The sequence below is a fragment of the Gigantopelta aegis genome, unplaced genomic scaffold (assembly GCF_016097555.1).
Source record: "Gigantopelta aegis isolate Gae_Host unplaced genomic scaffold, Gae_host_genome ctg4128_pilon_pilon, whole genome shotgun sequence".
NCBI lineage: Eukaryota > Metazoa > Mollusca > Gastropoda > Neomphalida > Peltospiridae > Gigantopelta > Gigantopelta aegis.
The window spans coordinates 19,493-34,032 of NW_024533697.1; the positions used below are offsets into that span (position 1 = coordinate 19,493).

The 14,540-nt window shown below is 28.5% G+C and overlaps 2 protein-coding genes across 2 annotated transcripts; one reads left to right on the forward strand and one right to left on the reverse strand.

Annotated features, from left to right (window-relative positions):
- Positions 1 to 1,319: 1,319 nt before the first annotated feature.
- On the forward strand, positions 1,320 to 2,864 carry LOC121392594 (putative leucine-rich repeat-containing protein DDB_G0290503). The gene has a single exon (XM_041523739.1). The coding sequence runs from the start codon at positions 1,320 to 1,322 to the stop codon at positions 2,862 to 2,864; it is 1,545 nt and encodes a 514-aa protein (XP_041379673.1).
- Positions 2,865 to 4,738: 1,874 nt separating this feature from the next.
- Positions 4,739 to 7,033, reverse strand: LOC121392592 (transcription elongation factor SPT4-like). Its single transcript, XM_041523738.1, has 4 exons — positions 6,962 to 7,033; positions 6,777 to 6,883; positions 5,567 to 5,622; positions 4,739 to 4,860 (listed from the first exon to the last, which is right to left on the reverse strand). The coding sequence occupies exons 1-4, from the start codon at positions 7,028 to 7,030 to the stop codon at positions 4,739 to 4,741; spliced, it is 354 nt and encodes a 117-aa protein (XP_041379672.1). The 5' UTR covers positions 7,031 to 7,033.
- Positions 7,034 to 14,540: the final 7,507 nt, after the last annotated feature.

Below are 14,540 nucleotides of genomic sequence, written 5' to 3' on the forward strand. Positions count from 1 at the left end.
CAGTTGAATTAATAATGATACACCCTCCATCCATGCTATTTTAACACACATGTGTTAAAATGGTATATCCATCTATGTTAGCACATGTGACCTGATTTGTTGCAATAAGGGACCACTTCTATCATAACATTGGTGACCTGACTTGTGAAAAGGAATTCATTGTCAAAACACCTCAAAAAAACACCTTTATATATATATCTATATCTATATCTATATATATATATATATATATATATATATATATATATATATATATATAAATACCAAAAATAGTTAAGCATATATATAGCAACTGTATGTACACAAGTTTTTTTTGAGATGTTTTAACAGTGGTCCTTTTCACAAATCAGGTCATACTGTTTTGTCAGAGGTGTTCCTTAATGAAAATCAGGTAACAAATACATGTTTTAAGTTTTAATAAATCAAAGCTAGAAAGTGTAAAAATTAGCATAACATTGTTTAAAATAGTCATAGTTTATTCTACACTTTTACTATCACGGATAACCTCAAATATTTTTTGTTACAGTGTATGTATTAATAATTATATACATTATTTGGTAGAATAGTTAGGTTTACATCATTATAGTTTAAATGTTGACCAAACAGTGAATGATTTTATGATCTTATGGTGCTATCTATTGGCATCATTAACTTCACTATACTATCTTGACGGATGTATAATATATAATAGGCAGTGTCTAGAGTACCAGTAAATCAAATTCCATATTTAATGTGAAATTAAAGCATTTAGGTTCCTATGATTAAGGTTTAGGGTCTAGGGTATATATATATAGTATTAATTTCACATTAAAGTATGGTAGTATCAATTTTCCTTAATCAAGCAGGCTTGATGTAAGTGAGAACAAGTAGAATTGTTATATAAAATAAACATGAACTTTCCTGCCTATATTGCTCTCCATGTTATATTACAAGACATGTTAATAATGATACCATAAAACTATACAAACCAAGAATTCTTAGCTCCTCCCTTTAAATTTCTAAGTTAAGGATGCCTTAAGGCTATCATCACAAAGATGGATTTGCAGTCGTCGTTAATGAACCAAATACGGCCATTATTACTAGATGAAGTAATACAGCAAGACATTGAAATAGGACGTGGTACGTACGCTACTGTGTTCGAAGTACAAGTTCATGGGCTAAGATGTGCGGGTAAGCGATTACATGTCGTATCTGTGCTACAACAAAATGACGAATTCAAAAAGAAATTCGTTGCTGAGTGTTTGCTGCACAGTTATCAACGTCATCCTAATATAGTCCAGTTAATTGGTGTGTGTATTACGCCTGAGCCCACTTTAGTAATGGAGTATCTTCCAATGAATCTAACTAGCTGTTTGGAAAGTCATCAAGGTCTTCCAGAGTGGATAAAATCAAGCATTCTTTCTGACATTTCTAAAGGCCTCAATTTTCTTCATAATCAGAAAGCTGCTATAGCTCATTTTGGTGTGACAAGTAACAATGTTCTTCTCACTGCTCACCTTCAGGCTAAAATTACAGATCTCTGTGTTTCGAGACTATTTAAGGAAATGTCAACTGACTGTCTTGGCTTGATCTCTGATGAGACAGCCTCTAACCACTTAGCATTTATGCCACCAGAATATTTCACTAATCATAAATCATGTACTACCAAATTTGATATATTCTCCTTCGGTTGTATTATGATACATGTTTTAAGTCAAGAGTATCCTAATCCATCAGAAAAGTTAGACGATAGTTTCATTGATACAGCTATGACTGAATCCAGCTTTACTCAAGTCTCTGAATGGGAACGTCGTGAACACAATCTTGCTGACGTGTCATCTCATCATCCACTGTTACCACTCATAGAGAATTGCTTGGATAATAATCCAGAAGAAAGACCTCAAATATCTGAGGTTATAAGAGTTATTGAAAATGCATCACCACCTACACCATCTCCATATAGTGATGGAATAATAGCATTAATGGAGATGCTGAACAAAAAAGACAGTCAAGTCAGGGAGGCACGCAAAGCTGTCAAGACCAAAGTTAATGACCTACAGGAGATACTAAATGCCAAAACAAGATCTGTTACTCGACTTGAAAATGCTGTAGAGAAAACAAAGAAAGAGTGCAATGGCATAGTTACAAAGAAAGAAGAAGAAATTAGTCATCTTCAAAGTGAAGTCAGTAGTAACTTAGCTACAATCAATGATCTCAATGAGAAGGCAGCAAAACAGGAGAAGCAAGTTAAATCTTTACAAACAGAAATAGGTCTACAATCTACTGTTATTGAAGAACTAGAACAAAAAATGCAAAAGAGAGATGACAAATTATTAATAATGGAAGGAGATCTTGCAGAAAAGGAATCAAAGATAGATGAACTTAAGAAGATAGCCTCAAATGTAAAATCACAAACTGATCTCAATACTGAACTTCAACAAGAAATGAAGGTAATGTTGGAAAACCAGGAGCGACTTCAGGCAATTACGTCTAATCAACAAGCTCAAATTGACAGCCTCCATCAACAATTAAATACAACCATGGCCAACAATGTCCTACTAGAGACTACCAAGAATGACTTAGTACAGTTACAAGATACTATCCTACAAGACAAGGCAGATATCATTGACCAACATCAAGCAGAAGTGACTGCTCTCAGAGCAGCCACTGACCTAACTGCTGTCAGACAACAAGCTTTAGAGTTAGAGATAAATATACTTCAAGAAGAAAACAAACAACTCACTGAGTCTACAGTCTCTCTCAAGGAAAGTCTTGATACCACAATGAGACACTTGAAAGAACAAACTGACATTATGAAGAAATTATCTCCGACACAAGACAGACTACTAGAAGCTGTAGCCAACATAAACATTAATGGTAAGTAAAAAATAGTTTTTCAATTTTATAAATATTGTGTCTTGCATTTAGGCCCACCTCTATCTCAACAAGACAAAATAATTCAGTCAATGATGAAGCAAAGACTTATAGAAGGAGACTCGTGGTATATACACCATTTGTTAAATACATTACTTTTAGTCATTTTACTCTAGGTGTATTGTCAGTGCCCTCTGGTTTGAAAAATGGAAAACATATGTCAAGAGTGCCACTAGAACTGGAGTTGTTACTGACAGTCCTGGTCCTGTTACTAATTTCATGTTGTTGGAGCGTAAAAGTCATCAACGCAGTCTTAAGGACAATTTAAGTAGAGGTACACATTACATACTGATTCCTGAGATAGCATGGGATCTGTTGATACAGTGGTATGGATTAAGTGAGCAGTCCACCCACATTGCAAGGTTAGGTTTGTTTCTGTCTGTGAAATACATCCAATTATGAAGTTTATATTACTGAGACTTACATGTTGATATAGCATTATATAATCAATACTTATATGACTGCTTAATTACTTCATGTGGTCACATGTAACATACTATGTTACATTTTACTATAATTAAATGATCTTTACCATCTGTTATAGGAAAGTTGTAAAAATTCAAAGACATGCTATCACAGAATTTATAGTGGAGGTGTATCCATTACATGTCCAAGTAACAATAAGTTCTAGTAGACATTAAGACCATATACTGTTCAACGAAGTGATAAAGTTTGTAAGTTATTTAACATGTCTCCTACTAGTCTATAATACTATATTATATGTAGCTTATGTGATGGAGAAACTCCGTAAGAAGTACAATGTAGGAGATAGCATTGAGACCAGACTATGGTTATATCATGAGAGTAATAAGACTATATTAAAACCCACAGACACTATGGGATGTAACCAATCTCATTATTCAGTAGAAACTAATGATGTAAGTACATTGTTCAATAATTGATAATACACTTTTATATTATATACAGACACTATTACTTGAGACTAAGATTGGTACTTGGTCAATACAGGAGTCAACTAGTAATGGACACACATTCAATAAACCAAAAGAAGGTACATTAATAAATTGTAAATATTAACTCAAATTAGTTAACAAGTAATTGATGGTGACCTCCCATTTATCAAGTTGTATCTAAACATTTAACCACAATGCCTAATATGGTATGTTACCATATTAATAGTTATATGACATAAAGTGGATATAGATGAAATGATAACATGATAGACACTGAGAGATCTAATGTAATTGCTACTCAGTCATATAATGGTATAAATGTTAGAGAAGATTTTTTAATATTATGTGTTGTTTATTTCTTTTTCTAGCTAAATTATCATGTATTATACCTTCTGATGGTCAACATATATTACTAAAATCAAATCCCTCCTATATGTATAAACATTTATCACCAGTGATACCATCCTTTAAAGAATCTGATGATTATGAGACTATGTTATCTTAATTTACAACAAAATACATTTACAATATACACAATTTATATCTAAGTTAGTATGGACTCCCTTTATACCAAGTAATGTATAATTAATCAGTTATATTAAGATAATTATTAGTATAATGATGTTTTATTAATTATTATTATTACACATGTTTTAATTTTATTTTCATGCAATGTCATCTAATTACTATATTTCAAACTTTACTTTATAATGTCTGAATCTTAATATTTTACCACCAAATATTGTACGTCACATGATAGTCATGTGTTACTTTGTCATCACTTTTTGGTTATATATTTAGCTGATCTTGTATCACTCACTAGCTATCATTATTCAGAATAAATCTTTCAAAAAGTTATAATTATTACAATGACAATGTTTAAGATGAAGTGATGTATTTGTCATAGAGTGTTAGGCTCTGTCTGATGTATCTCTAGATTGATAGACCACACCTCTTTCTCTTAGCTCATCTAGCACATCTTCCGGAAGTTCTCCTGATACTGATATTGCATAACATCCCTTAGTAAATTTATCTAAAGATAAAGAAATAGATAACATTATAAATAATTAGTTATTAATTTTAATTAATTATAGTTAGAAGAGGTAATTATATAGATAAATGTTTAAATTTAATATGGCAATTGAACCATCTTGAGACACACCCACAAAAGTACATACAATTAAACAAAATGTCAAAATTTTCTAAATTGTCTCAACAATAAAACAGACTTCACCAAATATATATCTATAAGACTATTATTTCTAAGAACATGATGTTTTAGTACATTCCTATCTTGTTTATGTTCTAAATGTAATTTAAAGAAATTTTATGTACTTATTAACAGTCAAAATTTTATATGATAAGCTAATGTATTTAAGATATAGCCTACAGTATCAAAAAAGAAGGACATTCAATTAAGGGCAGGTCAAGAGTTATAAATAAATGTAAAGACATAGGAGAAAAACAATTTTCAAATTTTACTATGATAACTATTATCATTTCTAAAGGATTACAATACTGATAAAAGTATGTACAGTATTTTCCTATAACAAGAACAAGATAAGTAGTTCAAATGACAACATTCTATGTAGAAGTAATTTTTAACAGCTTTTAATTTTGAGTTTACTATGGGGCACAAATGATAAAATATTCTCTAATCCCTACATAGGGTAGCACTATCATCTACTTAATGACATATACCACTGGTTACTTATGTAGTAAATACTAATAATATTTACCTATTCTCTGCCATTTAGCTACCCAGCTATCTTCATTACCCATCATAGCTATCATCCTAACAAAAGATACAATATAACATTATCATCATTAAGTACAGTAGATACACAGTAGTGGTATCTATGTAAGGATGGCACAAATATTCCTTTTCTTCAGTTGTAATATCTTATAAACTAAATAGACTTTCACTAAGTTTTAGTATAGAGATAGACAATTTCAAAGAATCCATCATCTCTTGTTATCCTTTTGTCAAGTGCTTTAAAAACAAAAGTGAAAATATTTCCAGGCCATTGAGTCAAAATTCACAATTATTATTAGAAATGAACAGATGTTATGTATGTATTTTGTATATTTGATCTTATTATTTTTTGTTATAAGTCATTGTCTAGAGTTTTAAGTTTTTGAGTATCTCTGTAATGCCTTTCTCTGTGGGCATAGACAATAACTTCAACTATATTAGTACTGCTATCAACAGATATGAGTCAAGTAGTAGGATCAGTCATGTTTATACAGTGATATAGTATCTATCAAAGGATTATGTATGTAAGTCTCAGACGTGAACAGGACTATCATGTGATTGTAGTGTAAGGAGTAAATATTTATAAGACATTAGAATCATCCCTATATTATAGCATATCTAAGTATAAAATAGCACAATAGAATTAACCCTCTATTTCTCTGCCTTTATACATACATACTATTAACAAACTATTATATAAGGATGATCCTAATGTTCTGTATTTATTTGTTTTCCTTTAGTTTCCTAAATTCCTGTTAATTAGTTGTGATAAATGGTATGAAGATATTAATATTTTCTATAAAAATATCTTATCCTTTTCATAGATTTGTAGTGACAAAGGATTTATAATGTCATTTACATCGACAATAATGGTTTTTGTCAACATAGTAGGTGAGATACAATGTACACTGTTATTAATTAATTTATTAGTACTATCTGAGGGGTCAAAAACAAGACAGAATTGTGTAAGAAATTTCAATAATTTTCAGCAATTTCAAACATGTACTGATTTCTAATCCCTGTATACAGATATAAACAGGCTATTTCTGTGCTTTCGGACTAAGATATCTTATTTAAACACTAAAAGTGTACAAGATGTCAGTCTCAATCATTACATCAGACCTCTAAGTGTATGCTGTCTCTGATATTATGTATCATATATTGGTTTTATTTGTTAAATTTGATAGACTTACCCATCAAAATTTGAACTAGTACAATCATTGACTTTTCCTCTGTTTCCTTTAAGATGAAGATATCTCTCACAATTATCACATCCAGTATAGAGAAACTGATCAAATGACTATATTCATGAGAGATATTATTATCACTAACATTGTAGAATAGACTTCTACTTTATGGTACATCACTACAAACTTACCTTTACCATAGAACATAGCTTACAAGCTCGTAGTCCTCGAAGATCCTTAGGAATAGATTCTAAAGACATGGTGGAAATTTTTAACCCGTTGAGTCAAACACACCTGAGCCACGCCTACAAAATTACGGTGCAGCAACACAGAAAATGGAGGTGCTATAATTTAGTTAAGAAAGGAGGTAAGTTGAATAATACTTTATCTGATTGTTAATATAACTTATATTATGTGCAACATTAACTAAATGACTAAGTCTGTGCAATTTTAATTCTAATTTGTCTGAGTTTATGATGATTGGAAATGGTCACATGACTCTGACAATTATTGATATGTTCTGTGTGTCTCTAAGCTTGATGAAATTCTGTACTTATAACTTGCTTGAATGGTTTAGGATTTAGAGGATAGGGATGAGTTTAACGACTAACATATTTACTAACAGAAGCTGCAAATGTACAAAAACAGTCTTAGAACCACCTTGTATGTGCAGTATGCCAGGTGGAAAACATTTTCTCTCTGTAAGTTAGTAAAAGATGTTTAGAAAACATTTAATCAACTGTTTTGAAGACATATTGGGTTCCTTATGAAGGTAGAATTTCCTAACCAAACAGAATATCTTGAACTATCTCTGTCTTTCCTATACCTACTGTAGCTACTGTAAGTGCATTTTAGCTATCTAGCTGTATAAAAAACTCATATAACTTTTTGGTTTTCAGCATGTCCCAGAAATAGGCATGACCTTAGTAAGTAACAGATTCAGTGCAATGAGAGGGATTCTACTTAATATAACCACACAATTACTATAAGTAGTAACATGTGATTGTGGGTTACTATGTTTCGAGTTTAGGAATGTTGAGTGTCTAGTGAATAGTGAACATTGTGATAATCTAAATACTGGTTATATCAAGAAACAGCCAATGAGAACAATGCTTTTATAAAACAAAAACTGTAATAGTAAAGTCATAGACTCTGGGCCCTCATTCCTAGAGACTTCATACATCAGTTATTATAGTTTTACTGTATATGTTAGAGTGTCTAACTAATCAAGTTTTATATTATTACTTGATAGTTTCTATAAATTAATACAACAAATGATCAGTACATAAAGTCTATAACATTAAAGATGAGCACAATAAAGACTGACATAAACTGTTTCTATAAAATAAAAATCACTTTTATCTTGGAAGTACATAACATTGACTTTTATAATAATCAATACAAATAATTCCTACCTATTAATGATACAAAATACACATCATATATTATAACACTTAATATGTTCAGAGTTCTTGTTGTTTAAATGTTCTTTATAACCCAATAAAGAATTATACTAACTATACATTTAATATTGATTATATAGTATAATATAATATACCTGTATTATTATATTATATATTATTACTAGTACATATTATTACTGACTATGGCTGAAAGAAATGAAAGACCAAATTTAGTAAGTCATTCTATACATGTAATTGATTAAGAAATTGGTATATCAAATAAAAGAAAACAAATAGTTTTTTTCAATAATATAACTTTAAAATATTAAATGTTATTGTTATTGACTATTAATGTTCCTATGATGACAAACCTATACTCTCATTGTCACAACTATTTATAGATGGTAAGTATGTACAATGTCAATTCATTTGATCTCTTTTTCATTTTCTCTTTGATTGTGTATTTGTTTATATTAATTAAAGTTATTAGGTTTTAATTACAGTCCTTGTTATTATGTGTCTTTCTTCTTCTTTTATTTTTCTATGATGACAAACCTATACTCTCATTGTCACAACTATTTATAGATGGTAAGTATGTACAATGTCAATTCATTTGATCTCTTTTTCATTTTCTCTTTGATTGTGTATTTGTTTATATTAATTAAAGTTATTAGGTTTTAATTACAGTCCTTGTTATTATGTGTCTTTCTTCTTTTTATTTTTCTATGATGGCAAACCTATACTCTCATTGTCACAACTATTTATAGATGGTAAGTATGTACAATGTCAATGTCATTTGATGTCTTTTTCATTTTCTCTTTGATTGTGTATGTTTATATTAATTAAAGTTATTAGGTTTTAATTACAGTCCTTGTTATTATGTGTCTTTCTTCTTTTATTTTTCTATGATGACAAACCTATACTCTTTGTCACAACTATTTATAGCTGGTAAGTATGTACAATGTCAATTCATTTGATCCTTTTTCATTTTCTCTTTGATTGTGTATGTTTTAATTAATTAAATTTGATGTCTTTTTATTATTTGTTTATATTAATTAAAGTTATTATGTTTTAATTACAGTCCTTGTTATTATGTGTCTTTCTTCTTTTTATTTTTCTATGATGACAAACCTATACTCTCATTGTCACAACTATTTATAGATGGTAAGTATGTACAATGTCAATTCATTTGATCTCTTTTTCATTTTCTCTTTGATTGTGTATATTTTATTTTATATTAATTAAAGTTATTTTTCTATGATGACAAACCTATACTCTCATTGTCACAACTATTTATAGGAGGTAAGTTTAATTACAGTCCTTGTTATTATGTGTCTTTCTTCTTTTATTTTTCTATGATGACAAACCTATACTCTCATTGTCACAACTATTTATAGAGGGTAAGTATGTACAATGTCAATTCATTTGATCTCTTTTTCATTTTCTCTTTGATTGTGTATTTGTTTATATTAATTAAAGTTATTATGTTTTAATTACAGTCCTTGTTATTATGTGTCTTTCTTCTTTTATTTTTCTATGATGACAAACCTATACTCTCATTGTCACAACTATTTATAGGGGTAAGTATGTACAATGTCAATTCATTTGATCTCTTTTTCATTTTCTCTTTGATTGTGTATTTGTTTATATTAATTAAAGTTATTATGTTTTAATTACAGTCCTTGTTATTATGTGTCTTTCTTCTTTTATTTTTCTATGATGACAAACCTATACTCTCATTGTCACAACTATTTATAGGGGGTAAGTATGTACAATGTCAATTCATTTGATCTCTTTTTCATTTTCTCTTTGATTGTGTATTTGTTTATATTAATTAAAGTTATTATGTTTTAATTACAGTCCTTGTTATTATGTGTCTTTCTTCTTTTATTTTTCTATGATGACAAACCTATACTCTCATTGTCACAACTATTTATAGCTGGTAAGTATGTACAATGTCAATTCATTTGATCTCTTTTTCATTTTCTCTTTGATTGTTTATTTGTTTATATTAATTAAAGTTATTATGTTTTAATTACAGTCCTTGTTATTATGTGTCTTTCTTCTTTTATTTTTCTATGATGACAAACCTATACTCTCATTGTCACAACTATTTATAGGAGGTAAGTATGTACAATGTCAATTCATTTGATCTCTTTTTCATTTTTATCTTTGATTGTTTATTTGTTTATATTAATTAAAGTTATTATGTTTTAATTACAGTCCTTGTTATTATATGTCTTTCTTCTTTTATTTTTCTATGATGACAAACCTATACTCTCATTGTCACAACTATTTATAGAGGGTAAGTATGTACAATGTCAATTCATTTGATCTCTTTTTCATTTTCTCTTTGATTGTGTATTTGTTTATATTAATTAAAGTTATTATGTTTTAATTACAGTCCTTGTTATTATGTGTCTTTCTTCTTTTATTTTTCTATGATGACAAACCTATACTCTCATTGTCACAACTATTTATAGGGGGTAAGTATGTACAATGTCAATTCATTTGATCTCTTTTTCATTTTCTCTTTGATTGTGTATTTGTTTATATTAATTAAAGTTATTATGTTTTAATTACAGTCCTTGTTATTATGTGTTTTTCTTCTTTTATTTTTCTATGATGACAAACCTATACTCTCATTGTCACAACTATTTATAGGGGGTAAGTATGTACAATGTCAATTCATTTGATTCTTTTTCATTTTCTCTTTGATTGTGTTTTGTTTATATTAATTAAAGATGTTTTAATTACAGTCCTTGTTATTATGTGTCTTTCTTCTTTTATTTTTCTATGATGACAAACCTATACTCTCATTGTCACAACTATTTATAGGGGTAAGTATGTACAATGTCAATTCATTTGATCTCTTTTTCATTTTCTCTTTGATTGTGTATTTGTTTATATTAATTAAAGTTATTATGTTTTAATTACAGTCCTTGTTATTATGTGTCTTTCTTCTTTTATTTTTCTATGATGACAAACCTATACTCTCATTGTCACAACTATTTATAGCTGGTAAGTATGTACAATGTCAATTCATTTGATCTCTTTTTGATTTTCTCTTTGATTGTGTATTTGTTTATATTAATTAAAGTTATTATGTTTTAATTACAGTCCTTGTTATTATGTGTCTTTCTTCTTTTATTTTTCTATGATGACAAACCTATACTCTCATTGTCACAACTATTTATAGAGGTAAGTATGTACAATGTCAATTCATTTGATCTCTTTTTCATTTTCTCTTTGATTGTGTATTTGTTTATATTAATTAAAGTTATTATGTTTTAATTACAGTCCTTGTTATTATGTGTCTTTCTTCTTTTATTTTTCTATGATGACAAACCTATACTCTCATTGTCACAACTATTTATAGCTGGTAAGTATGTACAATGTCAATTCATTTGATCTCTTTTTCATTTTCTCTTTGATTGTGTATTTGTTTATATTAATTAAAGTTATTATGTTTTAATTACAGTCCTTGTTATTATGTGTCTTTCTTCTTTTATTTTTCTATGATGACAAACCTATACTCTCATTGTCACAACTATTTATAGCTGGTAAGTATGTACAATGTCAATTCATTTGATCTCTTTTTCATTTTCTCTTTGATTGTGTATTTGTTTATATTAATTAAAGTTATTATGTTTTAATTACAGTCCTTGTTATTATGTGTCTTTCTTCTTTTATTTTTCTATGATGACAAACCTATACTCTCATTGTCACAACTATTTATAGAGGGTAAGTATGTACAATGTCAATTCATTTGATCTCTTTTTCATTTTCTCTTTGATTGTGTATTTGTTTATATTAATTAAAGTTATTATGTTTTAATTACAGTCCTTGTTATTATGTGTCTTTCTTCTTTTATTTTTCTATGATGACAAACCTATACTCTCATTGTCACAACTATTTATAGAGGGTAAGTATGTACAATGTCAATTCATTTGATCTCTTTTTCATTTTCTCTTTGATTGTGTATTTGTTTATATTAATTAAAGTTATTATGTTTTAATTACAGTCCTTGTTATTATGTGTCTTTCTTCTTTTATTTTTCTATGATGACAAACCTATACTCTCATTGTCACAACTATTTATAGCTGGTAAGTATGTACAATGTCAATTCATTTGATCTCTTTTTCATTTTCTCTTTGATTGTGTATTTGTTTATATTAATTAAAGTTATTATGTTTTAATTACAGTCCTTGTTATTATGTGTCTTTCTTCTTTTATTTTTCTATGATGACAAACCTATACTCTCATTGTCACAACTATTTATAGTACAATGGTAAGTATGTACAATGTTTCAATTCATTTGATCTCTTTTATTTTTCTATGATGACAAACCTATACTTTCTATTTATAGCTGGTAAGTATGTACAATGTCTTTGATTTTCTCTTTGATTGTTTATTTGTTTATATTAATTAAAGTTATTATGTTTTAATTACAGTCCTTGTTATTATGTGTCTTTCTTCTTTTATTTTTCTATGATGACAAACCTATACTCTCATTGTCACAACTATTATAGAGGGTAAGTATGTACAATGTCAATTCATTTGATCTCTTTTTCATTTTCTCTTTGATTGTGTATTTGTTTATATTAATTAAAGTTATTATGTTTTAATTACAGTCCTTGTTATTATGTGTCTTTCTTCTTTTATTTTTCTATGATGACAAACCTATACTCTCATTGTCACAACTATTTATAGAGGGTAAGTATGTACAATGTCAATTCATTTGATCTCTTTTTCATTTTCTCTTTGATTGTGTATTTGTTTATATTAATTAAAGTTATTATGTTTTAATTACAGTCCTTGTTATTATGTGTCTTTCTTCTTTTATTTTTCTATGATGACAAACCTATACTCTCATTGTCACAACTATTTATAGAGGGTAAGTATGTACAATGTCAATTCATTTGATCTCTTTTTCATTTTCTCTTTGAATGTGTATTTGTTTATATTAATTAAAGTTAATATGTTTTAATTACAGTCCTTGTTATTATGTGTCTTTCTTCTTTTATTTTTCTATGATGACAAACCTTACTCTCATTGTCACAACTATATACATGTAATGTCCTATATGTCTCATTTTCTCATGAATGTGTATTTGTTTAAATATGTTTTATAGACTTTTATTTTTCTATGATGGTAAGTATGTATAATGTTAATTTTTGTGTGATCTTGTTACATTTAACCTTAATCATATAGTTGTTTATATAATTCGATGTGAATGTAATCAACCTCAATAAAGTAACCAGTGACACATATAGCAATATTAGCCTCGTACCCAGGCTTTCACGATAGTTTGGGTATGAGACTAATAGCAATATATAAATATTATTACCCTGAGCACTTTAGATTATGCGTGACTGTTGGAAGGATCTGTTTCGTTAACCCAAAGAAAGATGTTTAAGCATTTCCATAGCTTGTGTTAACTCTCAAATCTTTTTACTTAGCAATCCATTCCCTTATATCAACAACAGTATCATATAGCATTGATGCTTAGAAATGTTTTTCCTTGATAATGTAGTTGTTTGTATTAATTCAAGTTATTGTGTTTTAATTACAATCCTTGTTATTATGTGTCTTTCTTTTTATTTTCATGTAATGACAAACTTCTATTGTCATTATCATATTCTTTCTTTTAACTTGCTAATACTTTATTTGGTGTCTTAGAACATTTGCATATTGTAAATTACCTTATTGGGAATATTGTTATTTGTTGCTGCTCTCAGTGTAGGCATGGTGTAGAGTACTTGCTTTGTGTGTCTGTCTTTTAACAGACAGTGTATTCTGTATTGCTTTAACTCAGTAAAGATAGTGTCTACAGCTGCAAATGTTAGCATTGAGATGAAAAATGTTAGCAATAAATTCTTTCTAGCTAACTGGCTGCTAAAAAAGCTTGAAAGTTAGAATGACCATTCAAAAAAGCAAGGTAAGATGGAAGAGTTGATGACTACAATAAAACTACAATCATTTACTAATAAGATGCGAAAAGTTTCATAGAAATGGTTCATTTTGAAGTTATTGAGTTAACAGAACAGTCACTTGCAACATATGACTGTTAGTGACACATCATATACCACAATCATTAATATTTTATTTAGTAAGTTCTCATGTAGTGGTAGTATGGCCAACTAACATCAGTCAGTATAATTCAGCCATAAGTGCAGCAAGGGTTTTGCACTTTAGTGCTTTTAGTTTGTCAATTATTGAACTAAGCTTTGCTTATGTCTTTTATATTTTTCTTCAAAGTATATCTTTCTGACAATTTAATGATAATATCTTCTTATTACTTATTTACAAATTTACAGAGTACTTATATTAACTTAGTGTTTATTTTTTATATAAATTATTTACC

Coding starts and splice junctions, on each gene's coding strand:
- LOC121392594 (XM_041523739.1), top strand. CDS start 1,320: ATGGAGTATCTTCCAATGAATCTAACTAGCTGTTTGGAAAGTCATCAA.
- LOC121392592 (XM_041523738.1), bottom strand. CDS start 7,030: ATGTCTTTAGAATCTATTCCTAAGGATCTTCGAGGACTACGAGCTTGT. Junction 5,623..6,776: donor ACTAGTTCAAATTTTGATGG/GTAAGTCTATCA, acceptor ATCTTTTGTTAG/GATGATAGCTATGATGGGTA. Junction 4,861..5,566: donor AGCTAAATGGCAGAGAATAG/GTAAATATTATT, acceptor CTTTATCTTTAG/ATAAATTTACTAAGGGATGT.